The sequence below is a fragment of the Amblyomma americanum genome, chromosome 1 (assembly GCF_052857255.1).
Source record: "Amblyomma americanum isolate KBUSLIRL-KWMA chromosome 1, ASM5285725v1, whole genome shotgun sequence".
Taxonomy (NCBI): domain Eukaryota; kingdom Metazoa; phylum Arthropoda; class Arachnida; order Ixodida; family Ixodidae; genus Amblyomma; species Amblyomma americanum.
In genome coordinates, this window is record NC_135497.1 from 249,886,436 (window position 1) to 249,908,931 (window position 22,496).

Consider the following 22,496-nt stretch of genomic DNA (forward strand, 5'->3'; position numbering starts at 1 on the left):
AGGCCAAGCTCAGGACTGACAATGCAACTCATTTGCATCAACACAGCCTATACCTTATTAGTAAACTAAAAGAATAATACTAAAATGGTACTTACAGGATGCACAATCATCGGTGTTGATGAGGCAGTCCCGGCCCTCATATCCTTTGGTGCAAGCACATTCATAGGAGCCATTTGTATTGATGCATGTGGCTTCATTGCGGCACGGTGATGACACAGCACACTCATCGATGTCCTCATCACACAGTCTGCCAGTAAACCCAAGCTTGCAAGAGCAGGCGAAATCTAGGTAGTTCGAAGAAGGTGAGCACTGTGCACCATTTCGACATTTGTTTGGTGAACAGGGGTCTAATTCAACATCACAAGTGGGCCCAGTGAAAGGCACTTCGCACACACAACGAAATGTGCCTACTAAGTCTATGCAACTCCCACCGTTAAGACAAGGATTAGGACTGCAGTCATCCAGGTTGGTTTCACAGTTGCGTCCAGCATAGCCCTCAATGCAAGCGCATGAGTAGGCATTTAGTGCATCACGGCAGCTCCCACCATGCTGACAAGGGTTGGACTGGCATTCATCTATGTCTTGCTCACAGCGATGACCACCATAGCCAGGGGGGCAGTGGCAAACAAAGTGGTTCACTTCATCTTCACAGGTACCACCATGCTGGCATGGGTTGCTGGCACACTCATTCACATCAGACAGGCATCGGGCATCATAGTAACCACGGGGACAGTCACACTTGAAGCTGTTGACGAGGTCAATGCAAGCACCTCCATTAGCACAGGGGTTGCTGGCACATTCATTGATGTCAGTTTCACAGTGAATACCTGGAAGCAGAGAAAACTCTATTATAGCCATGTGCACTTCTATTATTGCCTTCTCTGTCATGATGTGACCTGCAGCATAATCCCCATGAGACAAAAATTAGTTTAGGTTGTGAATTCTTCTTTTAGCATAACTGCATTATTTTCTTAATTAATGCATTTTAACTCATTAAGCACATTTCATTTGTTATCCTTGTATGCATGCCAACAGAATTTTTATACAAAGTGTCTACGGGAATTTAAAATCATGGGCAAGATTCCTAAAGTCCAACAATACTGTACATTTGTGATGCATACCTGTGTATCCAGGAAGACACTCGCAAGTGTAAGAGTCAATACCATCCACGCATGCTGCACCATTTCGACATGGATTGGAGAAGCATTCATTGACGTTGAACTGGCAGTCTGTACCAGATGTACCACGGCGACAACGACACTGGTAGCCATTGACAAGGTCTTCACATGTGCCACCATGTTGGCAAGGGCTGCTCAAGCACTCGTTGATCTGGTTCTGGCAAAGAAGGCCCGTGTATCCGGGGTGGCAGTTACATGTAAAGGCATTTGTCCCATCTATGCATGTTCCATGATGGCATGGTGAGGACTGGCAATCATCCATATTCGTTTCACAAGTGCTTCCAGTAAAACCTGCACATTGAAAGGCCAAACACAGAGTCAAACTGTTACCATTCAAGCTTTTATGCAGCTCTTCACTTTACACCTACTGAAGACACAATGATGTGTGGCGCATTTTCACGTGCTCCTAATGCTTACAATGATATGCTTCTCTCAAGTTACTTCCCTACCTGCCGTACTGCATCACATCTTGCATATGAACATACTGCAAAGAATCCACACTTTGTTTGTTGCAACAAAATCAGTATGTGCATTTAAGCCTACAGGTGGATCGAAGCCCTTGCGCAGCTGCTCAAGCACCCCCAACAGAACTGAATGCTTTGCCTTAAGGTGCACATTTATTCACTCATCATCTTTACTCATTTCTCCAAGCTCCAAACAATTGGCCACCTTGCCACTTGCTAAACAAGCATATGTAATAAACATATGAGTGAACATTCAACATTAATCTGGCCACGTTCCGCATTGCCAATCATTAAATGCAACACTTTCAACTCTACATAACATGACTGTAACAGCAAGTGTTTTAACAGATGATGGATATTACAACTTAGGCTAGTAGTGGCACTTTCATTTCCTGAGCAAAACTTGGCATAGCAAATGCTGCTTGTATTTATCTTTTTAAGTCTTATTTGCCGAATTTGATGATTACATGAACCCAAACTGAAAGCAGTGCCACAATATTGCTTGTGGCACAAGCCAAATGAGATATACCAGTATGTTGCATTGTGTATGCATCAGAGTGTCTGATGCAAAACCAAACACATAGGTGGCATACATTAATTTGTGAACTTTTGTACCTGCATATATAGTATAACATATAAGAGCATCTCTGCAGGAGCTAAGCCTGTGGCTATGGCAGCAGAGCCACTACATTGAAACTCAAGCTTCCGATATTGATAGCACTCAGAAATGAACGAAAATGCAATAAACAAAGGCAATTTAAATTGTTATTTATGCATGACTAGCAAGCCCAGAGACCATTCTTTGCTTGAGTTACAGGATTAGCAGGACTGTTTACAGGACTGTTCACATGATGGCAGGAGGTTACAGGACTGTTTACATGGTGTGTGATAATGGCAACGTAAATGTGACTGCTGCATACCAAGGGTTACTAAACAGGCAATCATAAATGTTTTACCTTCTGACAAAGCAGCAAATTATAACTAAAAACAGAAACCAGAAAAGTACTCTGCAAAAGTGTTAACAGACCTGGTGGGCAGTGGCAGGTGTAGCTGGCAATTCCATCATGGCAAGATCCCCCATTACGACATGGAAAGGAAGAACAGTCATCTTCATTGGTTTCGCATTTTTTGCCCGAGAATCCCACAGGGCAAAGGCACTGGAAGCCGTTGATGCGATCACTGCATATTCCTCCATTTAAACACGGGTTGGGCAGGCATTCATCAATGTCCACTTCGCAGTGCACTCCTCGGTAGCCTGCAGTCAAAGGCAAAAGGTATTTTCACAAGTAAATAAATAGCGAGCACCATGTGCACTTTCAAGGTTCATGCTTTGTTTGCCTCAAAATTTTAAGACATTTTTGGAGCAGAATCAGTTAAATACCTTCACTGCTGTGCAGTCTTGGCAGGACAGCCTTTACAATAGATCCAGCTCATGCTACGTAATGTTTGCAGAATAACGTTTTTGTACCTTTTATTGACCCAACGAATTATAGTGTGACTGGTGATGATTGGCACAACAGCACTGCAGTGAATAATGAAATAACAGCAGATATATATTTGCAACTCATTAGACAACCCAGAAGAAAACGTTTACTTTATTCATGGCTTTGTATTCTGATGAGAACGTCTCGTCAGGTCTATGTTTGAATGCATGCCCCCTTTGGCCAACTATTGCATGCATTTTCTTCCCACTAAATTATGAACCGGTCGCGCGTGTAACAAATCGCGGCATGCAGCAGGGTCTCCGGCGATCGTGTTGTGAATGAAGTGACTACCATGGGAAAACAGGAAATGAGCGCCAGTGTTAAAACGTAGTCCAGCAGCGCTCCCGGTCCCCGTGTTTTTTCAGTGAACGTAAGCTGTACTGAGCGTCTCACGCCGGGTCGCGTACGCAAGTGCCCGTATCAACATCATCTCCATTCTCACGAAAACGCCTTGCAGGCAGCCGAGGCTCTTTCCTCCTTGTCTTGCGCGCGACTTTCTCACTCGCTCCTGGGAGGGAAAGGCATGGCGGTGCCTACTCGTTTGCTCGATACCTTCGCGGCCCTCCCTGCAGCAACCCCACTGCGCTGGCTCCAAGCAGGCCTCTACCGCCGCAGTTGTTAGTACACGTTGGTCGGCGCGCTCTAATCCACCTCAATCGGGAAATTATCGAGCCGGACTTGTTTGTTTTGCGCTTCATTTCTCTCTGAGCGGCGCCCTCTCCACACTCGGAGAGGAGCAGACACGGCAGCCGCCGCCAAGGGTCATGGGAGTGGTCTCCCCCCGGCGGGCCTTGCTCGCTCAGCCCCACTTGGGGGCTGGGAACGCCGCAGCCCAGTTGCTGCCGCTGCTCGGAGGCACTGCCGCCGCATCCATCTTCAGCGTTGCGCCACACTCTCCTCCTCCGCCTATTTTCCCCTCGTTCGCCCACGTGATCAGCATCAGGCCCTCGCCCTCTTCTTTTTCACACAGCCGCCGCGCAACACGACCGAGGAAGCGGTGGAGAGTGTGACGCTACCAGCAGCAAAGAGGGAGGGCGGCCTCAGGTAGGACGGCGCCAAGCGACCACCGCACCGTGGCCGTCCAAAAACGAAAAACCAGTTCCGTGCCTCTTTCTTGGGCTTCTCGCGCGTGCGATTTTTCTTCGAAGTTACAGCGGCGGTATTGAGTAGCTGGTCTTGGCACGCAACATTTTTACTGGCTGCCGTGCTCCTGTTGGAGCGTTCACTTTTCTTGGCGGCTAAAGTAGGCCGAACGCGAGTGCGGCGTACAGCGGGCGAAAAATTGAATTGAGTCGAAGGTCTCCTGCCGGGAGCCTTGCACACTGGTGAAATAGCTTTCGCGGAGTTTTTTTTTTTTTTTTTTTGCCGCAAGGGATCATCCGCACTGAGAACGGACTACTGATCCAGAGTTCCCGGGTTCGAACCCGACCGCGGCGGCTTCGTTTCGATGGAGGCGAAACGTTAAGGCGCCCATGTGCTGTGCGATGTCATGCACGTTAAAGATCCCCAGGTGGTCGAAATCATTCTGCAGCCCTCCACTGCGGGCACCTCTTCCTTTCTTCTTTCACTCCCTCCTTTATCCCTTCCCTTACGGAACGGTTCAGGTGTCTGCCGATATGTGAGACAGACACTGCGCCATTTCCTTTCCCTAAAAACCAAACCAACCCTACTCATCACGATGCGCGAGCGGCACCTGCATTCATTTCGATTTCAGTTTTCTCTAATGCGCCTTCTTACTTAGGCCGTCTAGTTAAGACTGCAGACACAAAACTACATGTAATGAACACCTATTGAACTGGAATCCCTCAGAAACAGACTCCAGATGAAAACGCAGATTAAGAGCGCTGCCTTCATCCGCTGGGCAGCACAGTGTTGTCATTCCACTTGAAGGAGTCTTCTTGGATGCTAGCCATCTACATCGAACTGGCCGCTTAAGCCGCCGGGAACGGGATTCAGTTTTCACACGTGGTACGCTCGAAAATGCGCGTTAAGGACACAACCTAGAAAACCCTTCCACCGTGCATCTCCTGTCTCCGGCGTCCGACTCTCGGTAGGCGGCGTAAAACAGTGCCATATCTGCAGTACTGTTTCGCGAATTCGCACTCAGTCCCGAGCTGTTTCGAAGACTGTGCACGAAGAAGCACTGCCTGAATTCTCCGCCTATGGCCGTTCACCTCGCCCAACGACAATCGTCGCCTGTGCAAATATACATCACGCGCACGGTGTCGGTCGCGCACTAGCGCGAGGCAAGCCCGGGGTCATGAATTACACGATGGAGCGCGAAAACATCTGCACTGCAGCGCGGGGCCCCAGCGAGAAGACATCTGCGCCGGCCGAAGGAGGCGGCTGCCGACACTTCCGGTCGGATAGGGCGGGAATGAAAGGCCGCTCGGCGAGGAGGAGCGGTCCCTCGTCTTTTTCCCATGCCCGCGGGGCCTCCTCCTCGGCGACCAGGTGCGCCTTTTGAGACGCGCCGCGAAAGAGCCGCCCGATCGGCTCCCTCCTCGCTTTCTGACGACTCACGATTGCGCCTGCTTTCTTCGGCTTTCCGCCTTGAGGAAACAGCTCCCCCCATCCCCTTCCCCGACATGTATAACTTTTATTTTATTTTTCATTCATTTCCACCATCATACGCCAATGCATCTGAGCTAACGCGCTTGTCAAGCGGATCGACGTGTCAGCAATGTATTCACTTTCGCGAATGTGGGCACATATACGGAGGTAGACAGTTATGCGTTACATTTCAGTCCGCCTTAAAGAAGTATTGACACCTAATTTTAGTTGTGTGTGTTCTTTCAAATGGTGCGTTAGAGATTAGAAAACACGGATCATCGCGTCGTGTTCGCATACGACAGCTAATTGAATGTCTCTCATGCTGTTTCGGTATCATCAATCGAACGATGTCTGTGACGTGTAGTTGGCATTTAGGTCACGTAAAGTACGAAGAAAACTGCAATATATGCGCTGATGCTTAGTTTTAATTTAATACAACATTTAAAGCCGGTATCAAGAGCTGGAATGACAACAAACGACGTATGACGTAAAGACCAACTACACGTCACTGCCATCGTTTGGTTGATGAAACCGAAACAGCGTCAAGAAGAAATTCAATTCTAAATTATTTAGCGGTGGTAAGCAAACATCACGGGGTGGTCCATGTATATTAATGTGTAACGTATCATTTTGAAAGAAGAAAACACGCAAGCAAAAATTTGGTGCCCATAGTCCTTTAAATCGCTCTTAGCTGATCTAGAAGTGGCAATCCGGCACGAGCGCCGTGTCCTCCAGCGTAACTGCGCGCACGGCGTCCAGTGATGCTCCATGCCCCAACCAAGCATTCCCTCAGTTTAGACCCAGAAATCCCTATTGAAGGCCCTTGTTCCCTACAGCAGCTGAAACCTTCGGCTAACGCGCGACAATTTTGGTTCTTAAAGCTCCCCAAATGGAACAACACTGACGGTGCCTTGCCTCTAGCTGACGCAGCACTGACACTTCCCCTCGTACTGTTTCGCTCGAGGCGACTGCCGAGTTCCCCTTGGCCTGCCGCGAAACAGCCCACTACGCTCCCCGACGGCGGCACGATTGCGAGCACTTGCGACTGAGCCGGCGTGCAACTCTTCGGGGCGCGTTGGTAGAGTGCCGGCGTACTCCGGTACTCTCGAGAACGGAGCCCCTCGGCCGCACCTTTCTCACGTTTTTCCTTATTCACCTTTCGTTCTTCCCAGCTCTTCTTCTGTGCCGAGCGGAGCATCTTCTCGTTTTCCCGATGGTCCGAGTTTTTTTCACACCGTGCGCACTCGACTTGAGAGAACAGCCTTTGCAGTTGTGTTTCGTTCTCTTTTTCTTAACCACTATGTTTCTCTTGCTCAGCGAGTATGCCTCGGCGCGCTCTAATCGCATTGGCGCTAGCGCGAGTGACGTGGGGGAGAAACGAACGATTATTTCTTCGCGTGCTCTCGACGTGGGAAGATTGCTCTGGGAAGAGAACCCGCTTCTTATGGGCTGTCAGTGATTTTCGTTTCTTATTTTTTTCATATTACCGCATGCGCAACGCGCACTTGCACATTTGTCCATTGCAGGAATCGGCATATTTTTTTTTTCCTGCTCTGAGCTGTGCTCGAGCTCAATTAACTCGACTCGGAGTACGCTACCTCTGCTACAGTCCCTTCGCTTTCTGTTCCCCTGCTGGCTGCACCTCTAACGGGTCCGCAGCTACAAGTCCCAATTTTGTACCACTCGTGCACGAAAGAGCAGAGCGGGTGAGTAGGGAGTTATTTACTGGCGCCTTGCTGCGTATCATTTCCACATTCTTCGGCTAACACTTGCGTACTTTCGAATAGATGGATTGCGAACCATCATCACCAGCAGTAGCCCAACTACGTCCACTGCAGGACAAAGGGCCTCTCCCATTGATCTCCAATTAATCATTTCTTGCGTCAGCCGCGGCCACCTTGTTCCCGCAGACTTCTGAATCTCGTCCACCCACCTGACTCTCTCTCTCTCGCCCCCTTACTACGTTTGCCTTCCCATCGAATACACTCCGTTACCTGCTCTCCGCATAACATGCTCGCTTCCCTTTCTTGATTTGTGCTAACATATACTTTCTACTCGCGTTTGTCTCTAACCCACTCTGCCCTCTTCCCGCCTCTTATTTACCCCCATCATTTTCCTTTCAATAGCTCGCTGAGCTGTCCTCAATTTAATAGTGGTTTCACAACGGGATACCGACTCTGTTTCTCCTGTGTCCTTCCTTGTATGCGATCAAAACCATCCTAAAGAAATACGGGGACGGTTTTCTAGAATATCGTACCGGAAGTTTTTCTGTGGTAAAACCAGAGTGACATTATCTTTTTTGAGCGGGCAGACAGGCCAACTTCTGGTAAACATGTTAATTTCCAACTTCCAAGGCACCGGAAGTAAGTCTTGCACACTGTCGACGTGCCCTCAAACAAAAGAGTTTGCCTTCCAGCTGCAAGTTCGTTCCTTGAAGTTGGAGCGTGATCCCTACTATTGCGGCTGTAGCGGCGGAGTTCCGTGGCTGGCCTGAAAGACAACAGGTCACCGGGGCAAGACTTCCTCAATGCGAGGGGGCCACAGGCGGCAGCAGCAACAACGGCGGCGGCTTCCAGCGTCCAACGATATATGAGACAGATACTGCGCCATTTCCTTTCCCCCAAAACCATTTAAAAAAAAAAAAACTTCCAGCGGCCTCCCCGAACAGCACGCAAACTTCCGGAGCCTCGCGTTTATGCCAACATCGAACGCATTTGTGCGCTTCTTCGAATCTCTCGAGTCAAATACTAAAGTAAAAATATGCCTGCACGGTCGAGTACTGTGACCGATTTTTGACGTTCTGGCTTCATGACGCCGCAATTACGAAGGAATTCGTTTTCGTTCAGTAAGCACTATCGTGCCGACTAGCCGTGCGCCATGTTAAAGGTTTCTTGCACTAAAGTCTACCACAGTAAAGAACGACAACGCTTGAAAGCGTGCTCCGAAACTCATTGGCACGTTAGGCTTCATGCGGGCATAGATGCACCTTCCACGCTGACGACACGTTATGTACGTTGCAGTCAGCGACAGCCCACCCAGCGTGTGTTAAACTACGACTTCTCGTACTCCTCACACGTGGCCAGTAGTTTTTAGTGAAGCCAATATGAAAACAGTAGGGATTTTCTGTCGCCTTCCAACGAGCTTCCTTCCGCGGATGACTCCACGGAAGCAGGCTCAGCGGCAGCCGCGCCTTGCCACCACGTACCGGGCATGCAGACGCAGCGGAAGCCCCCGCGCTCGTCCAGGCAGGTGCCCTCGTTCTGGCAGGGGTTGGAGTCGCACTCGTTGATGTTCACCTCGCACCGGGGCCCGGCGAAGCCGCGGGTGCAGTTGCAGCGGAACGAGCCGGGCGTGTTGACGCAGAGGCCCTGGTGCTCGCAGGGGAAGCCCTGGGCGCACTCGTCCACGTCCTCGGTGCAGTCGACTCCCTGGAAGCCGTTGGGGCAGGAGCAGAGGTAGGTGCCGTCGATGGGGCTGGTGTCGCAGATGGCGCCCGCGTGGCACGGGTTGCTGGCGCACGCGTCGTCCAGGTGGCACAGCAGGCCCGTCTTGCCCGGCGCGCACTGGCAGTAGAAAGAGCCGACCCGGTCGTGGCACGTGGCGCCGTTGAAGCAGGCAGCCACGGCGCAGTCGTCGATGTTCTCCGAGCAGTCGGCGCCTGTCCAGCCGTTGACGCAGATGCACGAGTAGCCGCCGACCGTGTTGGTGCACGTAGCGCCGTTCTTGCACACGCTGGGCCGCAGCGCACACTCGTCCACGTCCTTGGTGCAGTAGGGCCCCGTGTACGTGGCCGGGCAGTGGCACGTGTACGAGTTGACGCCGTCCAGGCAGGTGGCGCCGTTCTGGCACAGGTTGCCCGGGCAGTCGTCCACGTTCGTCTCGCAGTTGGTGCCCGTGAAGCCTGCGCCAACGAGGGGGGTCAGCGCCCCGCGACCAGAGAAAACCGCGCGCTCCCAGACTTACCAGGAGGGCAGGAGCACTGGTAGTTGAGCGAGTCGATGGGCCGACACGTTCCGCCATTCATGCAGGGGCTGGGCTCGCACGGGATGTACTGCGACTCGCACCGCTGGCCAGTGTAGCCGGCCTCACAGACGCAACTGCAAGGCGTGCGGCATTGCAGTGCACGATTCCTCACGAGCCCCCAAAAGGACAGTGAGCGGCCCCTACTCGGGCTAATGCGGACATACCTGAACGAACCCTGGGTGTTGAGGCACGTTCCATGCATACAGGGCCTCGCCTGACACTCGTCCACGTCGACCGCGCACGAGGCTCCGCTGAACCCCGGCGCGCATGTGCACGAGAACGAGTCTTCCTTGGGCTGACAGCTGCCGTAATTCAGGCACGGCTGTGACGCGCAGTGGTCCACCTGGTCGCAGTACTTTCCTGCATCGGCATGCGTACTCACATCAGTATGACTAATTAAACGCAATGCACTAGTGAACGCGCTCTCAGTGAAACGCAGCTTGACTGCCAAGTGTCTTTTGGTCCGAGCAAACTTACCTCGGAATCCGTTAGCGCACACGCATGTGTAGTTCTGTAGCGTGAGCAGCTGACAGGTTGCTCCGTTGTGGCAGGGCTGGGAGTCACAAGCATTGGGCACCTTGATCTCGCACATGGTGGCCGTGTAGCCCACGGGACAGGTGCACGAGAACTTGGGCCCGTTGGTGACGCTCATTTCGACGTTGCACGTGCCGCCGTTCTGACAGCGGAAGCCCGGGCCCGTGTGGCACGGATTCTGGTGCTGGCAGTACTCGCCCACGTACAACGGGGGACAGCTGCAAAGACGGAGAGAGACGCATGCCTTTGAAGCCACGGTAAACCAGAGAGGAAAACTGCGCTTACGGAGAACACGAAAGAGCCAGGCGACCTCGGCCGACTGCGCAGCACATCACAACAAACGCGGTTACTACACATGTCGTTTCCATCCTACTACACTCATGGAAATTGTGCTTGCTACCGGACAGTGCTGACGCGTCCGTCAGGCTCGACCTCGAGCCATCCGTTTGCCCACTGGAGCCGACCTCGTTCGAAAGCTGTCGCGCTTGCCAGTCACCTAGTACCAACGCGTCCCAAGAAGAGGCTCCCTTCCATGGCCGCACTTTGAAAACTGCGCCCCGTTTGCACTGATGGTACACGAATGTAGAACGCGCGAGCAACGCCCATGCCGGACGTACTCCGTTCATCGAAAAGGATGGGCGAGCGCTCATCGACAAGCCAGCGTGTCGCGCCGAAAACCATAAACAGCCAGCCCTAGCTTTTATGTTGATGCGACGGCCGCGAGCGACCGAGGAAGGGATCGACTCTGAACGAGCACAATAGCCTTGTGGAGAGAATGTCCCCCCCCCCCCCCCCCCCCCAACAACTTGTTGAAAAAGGTACGCGGCGGGGTCGCTCGCTCTTGGATTGGACCCGAGTTCGAGGCTGTCGCAGCGACGCCGTCATTGATGTATGGCTCACCGCGCCGAAACTCCGCCTTTGCGTTTTTTCCCCTCGATTATTAGAAATTGGCATGCACGCGTTGCAGAGGCACAGACCCACTGTGACCGTAAAGGAAACGACTGTCACTAGAAGCAACGTCGCGCAAGAGCCAGAAGCTCCATTCGCGGACATGGATGTGTTGTTTTTTGTTCCCGCTTTTTTTTCTGCGCTTTCTTGCGTGCGTGCGAATCTTCAGCAGTAGCACACAAGACTCCTCGTCTCCCCTTCGGGATTCTCGGGGCGGGCATAATCTTCCGACTTCATGGCCAGCGCATGATCGCTCGTCGTAGTCTCGCAAAGACCAAAGCAGGCGAGTAAAGGAGCGTTGCTCTTCACTTTAAGCTGACGCTCGTGCATCGCGTTAATGTAGCACCGCAGCAGCGAGAAGACAGCCGGATACACGCGCGCGGCAGCCGCGTAGAAGCCGATTGACTAATCAGCGTCTGTCTGGCGGCCAAGACGTCTGGCGGCTCCGAGCGATGCACGCCGTCCGAGAAGAAGCTCGTTTCGCTGACCGAGCAGGCATTAAATCGCACCGGACGGGGGGCCTCAGTCGCGCCGCTCCGAGAGGAAGAAGAATGGGCAGGGGATTTCGCATCCCCCTCTCCTCGCGGGGATGGGGCTCCCGCTTGCCTAATCCGGCCAGGAATCCTCGGCCAGCCCTGAAATAAATGGATATCCGCCAGGGGATTAGGAATGCTTGCTACGTGCCGGCGCACGGTAGTCAGTACAGCAGCAGCGGCCTGTCTGAGGCGGCGACCAGTCGAGCGTGCGTCTGGTGCGTGGGCTGGTCCGCCGCCACTGGCCGACATGTGAGCGCCGCGCAGTGAGGCCCTTGCAGCTGCCGCTCGGCCGGCGCACGGGAGAACTGCTGCCCGGGAGCCGCGCCTGACGACTCCCTCGCCAAGCAGTGCATCGGTGTCGCCTTTCGGGTCACTTCCCGCAGCAGTCGCAGACCGAAAGCTGTTCGAGCCCCGAATTGTGAGGCGAAGTGAAGAAAATCTGTCAGACCGCGTTGTCGCTGTGCGAAAGAATCCAGAAACCTATGGCCGAAATCCCGAAGCCCGTGACGGCGCGAAAAAACCCACCATACATACCCCGCCGACTCCGCGTAGTCAGAGCCACGGTATGGAGATCTGATTTGGAAGGCTGTCCCTCAAAGAAAAAGGAAAGGTCTACCAACAACTCCCCACGAGGTGGAAACGGCATCGCTGGAAACATTCGCTGATGGGAGAGGCAACAAAGAGCAGACCCTCTCTTCACGGGAGGGTATTTCTTACGGCCCTTTCTTATCGTCACGGACGATGCACGAAGCACCAGCCAACCAACCGCAGGCGCTGCTGCTGCCGCTCTGTCTGCACGGGACAACCGCGCGTCTCGGCACTGCCAAAGTGGACGTGGCAATGCAACGTCAGTGTAAGACTCCGCAACATATACAGAGCAAATGGCTGAACATTACCAGAACACCAAGGAAAACCGCGCAATTTCACCCCAATCTCACCCGTTACTCAACACTGAACAAGCACACATCATTCGCAAGGCTAAAACTATCTCCACACCCCACTAATGCTCTGCAACTTCGGATGGCGTGACACAACTCACTGTCCCAACTGTCCGGAGGTGTGGGCAGACACCGAACACATTCTGTACTCATGTAACACTGCCATTATACCTCTCCTTATTTCCCTTACCCCCCCCCCCCCCCTTCCTTCCTTGAGTTCTTGGTTGGCTTCACTCGGGCTTGGCAGACGATCAACGGGCCTTAGCGGAGCAAACACTCTTTTTTACTGTGCTTTAGTGCTGGCCTAGAATATAAAGTTTTTCCTCCTCCTCCTCCCTCCTGGCTTGCATAGCGCGTGCGCGGGACCATGCCGGCTACGGCGATGCATATCTTTCGTGGTACAGGTGGTACTGTGGACCACGCGTTCGCGCATTCCTGTCAGCTAATGTGATCACTGGGCACACTCTACAGGAGCCTCATGGATGTCATGATTGCCGGCAGCTGACGGCTGCGGACGGCCGACATGCCCTCGGAGTCAAATTCTTCCGGCTGTCTTTCACATTCCCGCAACACACGCCTCGCAAAACGATGGACGGCATGGGGACATGCCACAAAGACGCAATAAAAACGCGCTTAGCTAGCGGAAAATCCAACACGGGTGATCCGCATCGCGGCATCAGCGCCTGATATTAGCCGTTTGATCCGAAACACCGAGCTTCCGGGAAACTGGTCTGGAAATCGGTCGCAAATATTAGTCATATGGGAAGACTGGCGGTTGCCCGTAACAGTCTGAACTACGAATAAAAGCGAATTTTCGGAGTTCCGAAAAATATCGGTAACAGCGCAGGGACACGGAAAAGCGAAAGAAATGCGCAGACAGGGTGCTGTAAAAATTTGAGGGCGGCCGCAGTAGCTTCGGCCACCTAGGCTTTGGTATGGGTTCGACTAGATACGTACCTAGCCCGTACTGATGGTTACGGTGCAGATATATACCACCAGCAGTTTACTTTTGTTTTTCTCAGATACCATTTCCGCGTAAATCTGGGGACCATTTCTAGGGAGATTAAACTCCTGCTCATATAGTTAACATAATCAAATCAAATCAAATTTATTTCTGTCTTGAAAAGGTACAGACAGCGGAGGCGCAGAAAAAGCTGTAAGATACAGCTTGACAAAGCCGCAGCCCCCTTTGGCTTGGCAGCGGCTTGACAGCAAGGCTTATAAAACAAAGGCAGTTGGTTAACGTATTAACAGGTATACAATAATGAAACTACAAAATAAAGTGAAACAGCATAATGCCTATATAATTGAGCCCATGTCTATACAATTAAGTCCACGCATGCGTGCGTGAGTAAAATTTTATTGGTACATAAAATATCGGTTGGGATTGGGGATGGTGAGGTCCTGCTGCAGATGGACGGAGGACGAAGGTTTTGTATACACTTGCCTCTACTATTTGCCCAGCAGTTTTGTTTTTTTTTCGAACGTTCTGTATTAAATTTGAGAAATAAATAAATAAAGATAAATTATGAGGCTCGATCAAACCTCATCTGCCTCCCGTACAATTCGGGAAAGTTGGAAAGTATGAAATGTTCACACGATCTCTCAATTAAACGTTTTCGTCCTTTGTCCCGACAGTTAGTATACGGGATAAAATAACTGCGCATGGATGCGCGCTCTGACCGATGGAACTGAGTGTGCGCAATGCTTGGCGCTTAACCGCTGGCAAAGCTCCAAGCGTTAAACAATGCACTGTAATTATTCTTCCCACCCCCTCTCCCTCCGCTCTTGCACAGACACGTCCTTGCGCACAAAACACAATAACCGATGAATGATTAGACGGTCGCTACTCGCCAAAACACCAGCCGCAGATCTGCGTGCAGGTTTTCTTGCTTTTTTGCTTTGTTGACTATCACAACTGCTCTTACAGCGCGCAGACACAGCGGAGAAGCTCCAGGTTTCGCTCAATATCGACGTTCGCCTCGCGTTCAGTGCATACGCATAGCATGTAGTCACACGCATCTCACTTTGAGACAAAATGTTCGACACGGGTGCACCCTGTCACTGAGCTTTTCCTGGTGAACCAACCCTTGTCCACAACAGTTTATCCTAGTAGGCGTGAAGGCTACAGATGGAGCCCACAGGCCCACGCGATAACCACTCGGATCGGCCACCTCTGCGAGTACGATTCCAGGCGGCTTGGCTCACTTGTCCGTGAGAAATGCATTGCGCGTCACAGCACTCCAACAGACTGTCGCTTTCATCTAGAACGCGTGCGGAGCAGGTGTGCGCCGAGGATCGTCGCTTCTCCGAGGCCGAAGATGGAATCTTGGTTTTTCGTTTTGTTTTTTTTTATTTTGTTTCGTGGGGCTGTTGCCTGAACTATTCTTTTTTTCTTCGGGTTGGGAGGAGGAAGCGCCTGGCTCACGTCTGGGCGTGTTTCAACGGCTGTCGCACCGCAGGCTGTCGCCATCGTTTCGACGTGGTCTCACTGTCTTCCAGCGAAGGCGACGCTCCTAATAGAGGTACGTAGCGGGTAAGCTCAGCAGGACGTGAAACGAGGCTAAAATAGCACCACTGTCTGCCTGCTCGAAGAGCGTGTGCTCCGCACCAGCTGAACAAAAAAAAAAGAAAACTGTGACGATGGTGAATTTTAATGCGCATGAGTCGCTTTGACCAAAGAGCGCCATGGCACGAGATGTGTTTCTTCTACACAAAGTGGAGTGAAAGGCCAAGAAAGAAAACACCACAAACACGTACACCAGGTGTGGAGAGAATGTTAGCCATCCGTGCCACTACAAAGCCTTTGTTTTCCCCGCGCGTTTTGAACGAGAACAGTGCCCAGGTATAGCACCGAGCATTGAAATAATGCAATGAAGTTATGTAAGTTGCAGTAGCATTACATGTCACACTGGAACGTTGTATAAATGGTAAACATAACAAATGACGTTATATGTTGTATCATAAGCATTGCTTTAACATTCAAACTAAACATTCTTCTAATATTATAGATGTTACTATAATGTTTATATGATAACTATATTACAACATTACAAATATATTTCAAGCTCTGAATCCCACAACTCCCCCCCCCCCCCCCCCCCCGTTGTTACAGTAAAGACGTTCACAACTAGCAGATTCTGACTGCCATAGGTCGCATTCACAGCCCAATTATTTCGCTAGAAAACCTTGCTTATGTTAAGCATTCATGTCACTCATAGGAAACTCTTGGACAATGGATATAGCGTAAGCTTGTCTCCACGGTATCCTTTCGGAGAAGAGTGAGTTGCATGCATTGGTTGTGGTGTATTGTACAACTCCTGTCATCAATCGTTGATGGCACTTGCAAAGCGTTGATGAAGTTGTGTATCTTCACAGTTGGCGGGTCTGCATGCTCTTGCAAGGTGTAACTGTACGTTTTAGAGAAAGTGGCGTGCATGTTGTGTAAATGTTGATTAAGGCTACAGTAAGGTTATTACAATGTTTATTTGTACCGTTTCAGAAACAGAAAAAATACATTACGAACAATGTGCGTGTATTGTTATTAATAAAGTTCATGCGCATAAGGGCACGCGCATGAACTGTATTAATTCACCTTTTTTTTATAAATAAACCACAGTTTGTCAGTGCGCGTTTGTCTAGTAGTCTTCTTCCGTTTTTATCCTGTGAGTAGTTTATTAGGGGCAGCACGTTAAACGTTCAGAATATATTAACGCTTGACCAAACCAATAAAGTAACACTGTTGCAACGTTTCCACGCTACCTTGGTGTTTCTCTCTTTCCGGGCACTTTGGGGCGCACCGCACGTTAACTTTTGCAACGAATCAGTCCGTTGGCTAACTTATGCAATCAGCCGAAAATTTCTCTCAAGTGTTTGCAAATGCCAAATAATACAAATATGGCTTCTGCAAATAGATAATCAGGCGACAAGCGAAGAAAGCTCAGTAAAAGCGTCCAAGCATGTTCGCTTAATTAATGTGACTTTCTGCCAAGTTGGAATGAAAATGGGCGATTCTGTGGCAGATGCAGTGCTTGCTCACTGGCGCCATTTTTTACGAGTGGCTTCCTCAGTTTGAATGGTTTTCTCTCTCTCTTTTTTTTACACGTGAGGCAACATCAATAGTGAGCTCTTACGCACTTTCGAAGAAACGCATACGAGCTGCTAACTCTGCAAAATAAAAAAAAATGGCAGGGACTGCGACCTCACCTGGCCTTTCCCGTTCATAAAAGCGTGCCAGCCATAGCGACACGGTGATCCGCACTTAGAGACACATGGGAGGTGTAAGGGTATGGTGTGCACGTGCAAGAAAGCTCTCTACTGCGAAATCTCACGAAACAGACTCAGTTACCGGGTGAGTTGTTACGCGCAGTGATGCTCGGCCACAGGTACCGCCGTGGAAATAAAAAAAAAGCGCTAGGCATGAGAGAAGAACTCCGAATTGGTGGGGCTTAATATCCCGAGGTGACACACGGGCTATGAGGGACGAGAAAACTCCGTGAACAGTGAAAACAGCCCCAAATCCTGCGTACACAAAGCATCCGCTAGCGATGGAGGGAACGAATGAAACGAATGATTGGAAACGCGCCTGTTAGGGACCTAGTCATGGCATGTTTCCCTCTGCCAGGCAGCGTTCATGCGACAGGTTGTTAGCACCTTGGCAGCCTAACAGCCACGCCGACAATCAGCTTTAGCTGTGCGTACGCAACGGCTTAGCGTACGCAAGGAGTTTGCGGGGACGGTAGAGCGCATGCGCAGAACGAAAGCGCAAGCCCTGCGTCTTGCGTGCGTACGCTAGCCAGCGGACTTTGCGTTGCGGTGCTTGCGTGGCTTGCGTATGCTAACGTTGACAAGATGGCGGCGCCCTGCTCGCCCGCTTCGGAATAAATACATGTTGCGTTGCGGTGCTTGCGTGGCTTGCGTATGCTAACGTTGACAAGATGGCGGCGCCCTGCTCGCCCGCTTCGGAATAAATACATGTCGCCGCTGGATTCTCCGACCCAATAGCTCGCTCAAATGGTAGCGGTTCGCTTTTATTTCGCCTACTAACGCCCACACGCAGCGGTATAAGTGATAACTAGCCCCTGTTTTTTCAGATAATTTGGCGATTTTCAACCTCCTAGGCCTAACTGAATGCAGTGTGTTTTCCTCGTAGCAACGACACCTGGCGAAGCAGTTTTCTAGCTTTTAGCCAGTTCTTACATTTTCTTCGGTGTGCATAGTTTTTCTTCTTGGAACAAAAAAAAGGCTCCCAATGCACTCGCACTAGTTATCAGTAATCACGCATGAAATTTTCTTCAACCGAGCGTTGATGTGCTTTGACGTCTTCTCACTAGATGGCGCTACGTGCGCCTGAGGGACGCTACGGCTCGGTCAGCTAAAACTATACTTCGGAGCGGACAGCACAACGCACGCAGCGCCGTAGCGCTTTGCGTACGCACAGCTGAAACTAATACTTGACGCCGGAGGATGCTGCGGACGTGTCCCAAAAGAGCGTGAACCTTCTTTCCTGCGCAACCATTCTATCGTCGGCAGCATGCAATGTGCAAACTCCGGAACTCATGAATGGTGTGCTAGGCTGCGGCCTATTCACCGCGTCGGCGGCAAAGAGCCGGCCTCCCGCAGGGCCCACACGCGCAGTGAAACGAGGCGCTTTATGAGAGCGCGCCCCCGCCGCCCAACAGGGGGCTGGAAAACAATCTGGGTGCACTGGCGGGAAGTAAACGCTCCCTCGTCGTCTTATCTCCCTTCCCGCGGGCACCGGCCGAAGGGAGCGTCCGGAGAGCGAACCTTTCTTCCCCGGCTTTGCGCGGTGAAAGGAACACAGCTCGCTCACCTCCACGGACCGAGGGGCTGGGGGGGAGCCGGCGACCACCACCCTCCGTCAAGTGGCCCTTCTTCTCCCGAGATAGTAAAGCAAGCTGTTTTCGGCCTTACCACGACCCACACGACTGCCCGACAGGAAGACGTGCAAAACCGACCCAGCACACCGGAGGACGGCGACTTGGCCCCAGCTTCGTCCGTGGATCGTCCCTCTAACGAAGGCGGCGGCCCCCGATGTTTGGCGTAGTCATTAAACCGGCGCTAGGCATAACCGGTCTCTCGGCTGCGTCGCGTGCACGCAACTTTCGCAAACTTTCCTTCGTGCGCTGGCTCTTTGCAGCAACGCCGAGAGCAAACGGTGACAAGTTCGTGTGTCACTTGTTCGCATCCGATCGGGCAGAGCTCGTCTAGAAAGCGAAAACACAACATTTACAGCGTTGATGCTAATGGTCAGGCTGCGTACCTCTGAAATAACGTAGAGGGGACGGCAGCAATCTGCAGGTGGGAACTTCGACTGGCGGCGAGTACTTTCTATGTTGTGTAGAAGGCTTCCTGCGAAACGCTACACCTGGACAATTTCAGCGCGAGCGTCCGCAAGACCTGCAGTCATGACCTACAGCCGGGCATGTGGGAGCGTGCTATCTGCATTGCTACAAAATCACACCATATATTCTTTTCAACCTTCCTTTCCGTTGTTCGTCGCGGCGCCCGTGTGTCCACATCGCTCCCATTCGGCCATATGCATCGACAACGACGACCCTTGCTGCCCTCTCATCTACATGTCAAGCCGACGCGGTTCCCACGCATTAGCAATAATCGTTCACCGCGCGAGGCCCGGATGCGAGCGTCCTCGTCAGCTCGCGTGACGTATGGTCACCTGGTCGCAGTGTGCCCTCGTGACCCGCCTTGAGCGTCCGCCGTATTCTCTCACGCGCAGCGCGTCCTCGGCCGAGATGCGACCAGACGCCCGGGCCATACGACCAGGCTCCCAGCCTTGAAGCCGGCGAAGAAGCGGCCAGTCGTCCTTGTCGGCCAACGGCACTGCCGTCCAGGATTGCGCTCGCCATCAGCGACCCCCTCCGTTCTTGACCCCGGCAGTATCGGTGGCGCCACAATGGAGGCTGTTTTCTAGCTGGCTTGAGATGCTGATCAAGCACCAGCTGGTTTCTCGAGGGCAGCCACAGGCTGACGTAACAGCAGGCCAAGAAGGCCCTATGCTCAGGGCAGGCAACGCCGCCAGTCCGTCAGGCAGACGCTTGCAAAGGGGGCCGCCGAGAAGGCCTCCTGGCGTGCGGGCCGCAGACGGCGACGGATGGCGGTCGTTAAAGAGTGCCCGGGCCCGGTTGCCGCGCCCGCTGGGCGTGCGCGGGCCTACACGCATGCCCCACCCGTTCGGCAGCCGCTCGAGGGCGCGGCCGTGCGCTACCCCGACCCGCGGTGGTTGCCTGCGAATGCACTCGGCGAACGCACTCGAGCTGATGGCTCACTCCTAGAGTCCTTCCTGGCAACGACGACGCAGCCAGTGTCCCCGCGCACGCAAATCGCGGGGACCGGTTTATTTCTGAGCCCTTCGCCACGAGCAGAGTGCGGCCGCGCTCAAGCGCAGGCCCAGTTGGATAGCGAGCGGCCAGAGATTTCCAAGCGCGATGCTCCCTCGGCGCCGACGGCTTCGCGCAGGACAGACCCGAGTTATGGCTGCCCAGGGCGTGCGCAAGGCGAGTGTGGTCTACCGGTCGGACGGGTTCTTCGCCGCAGAAGAGGAGCGACGCCCATCCCGGCATGTTTGCCGCTCGCCGAGGTCGACGAATCCACGCGGCCGGCGGCGATGCTTGCTCGTTCGATTGCCTCCACAGTGGCACCGTTTATTCCGGCCTGCCTTCGTCTGGCGGGGCGCGCCCAGCGACGGCCGCGTCCCTTTTCATTTTGCTCCTCCTCCTCTTCGCGGGGCCGGTGCCTCATCTCGAGGGGCGCGCATAATAAAGCCCCTCGTCATCGTCTGCAAAAAGATTCCTCGTCTCTTGGCCGTCCTTTCTTCTGCGCCATCTGTCAGCCCTGACGGAAGGAATGCCCGCTTCCTCCCTTTTCTTTGTCCCGTTACGGTGCCCACTGCGCGCGCTTCGGATCCCCATTACTGCCCGCGTGGATGTTGTTGCGTGCGTCGCGCCGTTGCAATTTCGCGGGCAGACACCGCTGTGGCCGCAATTTTTCAGCGCCAATTCAGTGCGCACGCGCACCCTGCGGCTTTTCTTGCCCTCGTTATTTCGTCTTCACCCGAAAGGCAGCGCGCCCGTTTTTGCGCCCCGAAACGTCGCCCTTCCACACCGCGCAGCCCCTCCTCTCCACGTGGGTCGGTTTTTTTGTCGCAGCTGGCCTGGACCAACGAGGTGATGACAGCGACACTAGCAACAGAACGCAACGACAAGGTGCGGAGACAAAAGCAGACACGTCACTCAAGCTTCGTGCGTCAACGTCGTACCGGCCACAGACGCTTGTTTCCCGTGGCTTGACCTCTTTGTGACCGCATTGACCGAGGTCTGCTTCGGCGTTCACGTCGACGGCAAACGAAGAGAAAAGCTGCGCAGGGGCTGACATTTAGCAGCCCAGCTTCTGCGTGAGACAGCTGCACGTGTGGCTTTTTTTCAGCGCACGTATACGCGGCAGGAGACAATCGGGCGGCAGCGCGAAACACGACAGCGGACGAAAACGAGCTACGCCAACCAAAAGTCGAGGCTCGCCAACTGTGAGAACGGCGGCGGAGGAGGAGTTCGTGCGCGGAACGTTCCGCAAGAAACGCACGAGAACCGTGAGAAGTTTTACGCCCTGGCGGCCAAATCGCGCATCCGCGGCGGTGGCTTTAGCCAGCCGCGTCTGCTCCCTGCTCTCACTAAGAGCGAAAAATGCCCCGGGGGACCATCGGGGGGGGGGGGGGGGGGGGTACTAAGCAGCCTTGGAAAACACAGCCCCGAGCCAACGATATGCACGACTGAGGTTGCTCGAACAATGAGGTGAAAACAGCGCGGCGCAAATGGACGGTAGGCAAACAAAGAGCATCCTCTCAGTAACACTACCGATGAATTTCAAAGCTGGAGCCGACAATTTTAGCAAGAAACGAGTCGCAGATGGAAGGAGGGCGACAAGCGACAATCAGGAAGGCGCTCCCTTTGTGTCGGTAGAGTTTTCCTTCGCCTGTGCGTGGGTAGAAAGCAAACAGTATTTCGAAAAGCGCGCGTGGGGGGAACGGCACTCAAAAGGTCATTTGCCGGCCCCGCACGCTCGGCGCTCTTATGCCGGCATCACACAAAGGGGGCGCTGAGATGGGTCCGTCTCCACTAAAACCCAAGTGTCTCGGGGAGGGGGGCATGCAATTCTGTCAAGCGTAATGACGCACTGCCCTCCCCTGTCCCAAGTCGACAGCAGCAGTCGCGCGGCGGCTTTCTCTCAGACCACGAAAGCAGGGTGCGGGAACTACAGCGGACTGTAACGAACAGCGGAGGGTGTCGGCTCAGCCTTCCGGCCACAGAGCCTCTTCCTTGCCCCCCCGCACCCAGGCTCGTTGTGGAGACGCCGCGGAGGAAAAAGGCGAAGCCACCAAGTACCGCGAGCGGAGCAGTGGACTAGGGAACAATGTAAATGGAAGGAGACGCGAGCATGCAGCATGAAAAACAACCACGTGGGCCACCTTATCTAACCATCGCCTTATTAGGCTCCCATCGACGACTGGCGCTGGGAGAGCGCCGAATCGGCTCGAGTCGTGCGGCCCCGATCAGGCAGTGTAATTTTGCCGCGCCGAGCAGCATGCGAAGCCCTCCAGCGCCATCTTTCCGCTGCTGCGCTCCAGTGAGCACTCATCCCCGGCAGGAGCGGTATAGGTCAGCGAGGAAGAACGGCCCGGGGGGAGCGTATAGCCGGCCGCATGGGGCAGGCCTGGCCCGGAGAAGGCACATTCCAGCAGCGCCCAAGTGCCCGCCGGCTAACTAACCGGGAGCCGTAAAGATGCCAGCAAATGAACAAGACCGGG

At 53.1% G+C, this 22,496-nt stretch overlaps 1 protein-coding gene across 1 annotated transcript in view; it reads right to left on the reverse strand.

Annotated features, from left to right (window-relative positions):
- The window catches only part of N (neurogenic locus Notch protein), a 67,161-nt gene that overhangs the window by 13,215 nt on the left and 31,450 nt on the right, over nt 1-22,496 (reverse strand). The window contains exons 3-9 of the mRNA XM_077648922.1: nt 10,180-10,454; nt 9,867-10,062; nt 9,643-9,776; nt 8,885-9,580; nt 2,670-2,897; nt 1,122-1,469; nt 96-827 (exon numbers count right to left, since the gene is read on the reverse strand). Of these exons, the coding sequence (XP_077505048.1) occupies nt 96-827; nt 1,122-1,469; nt 2,670-2,897; nt 8,885-9,580; nt 9,643-9,776; nt 9,867-10,062; nt 10,180-10,454 (2,609 nt within the window). The remainder of the gene's footprint in view (nt 1-95; nt 828-1,121; nt 1,470-2,669; nt 2,898-8,884; nt 9,581-9,642; nt 9,777-9,866; nt 10,063-10,179; nt 10,455-22,496) is intronic.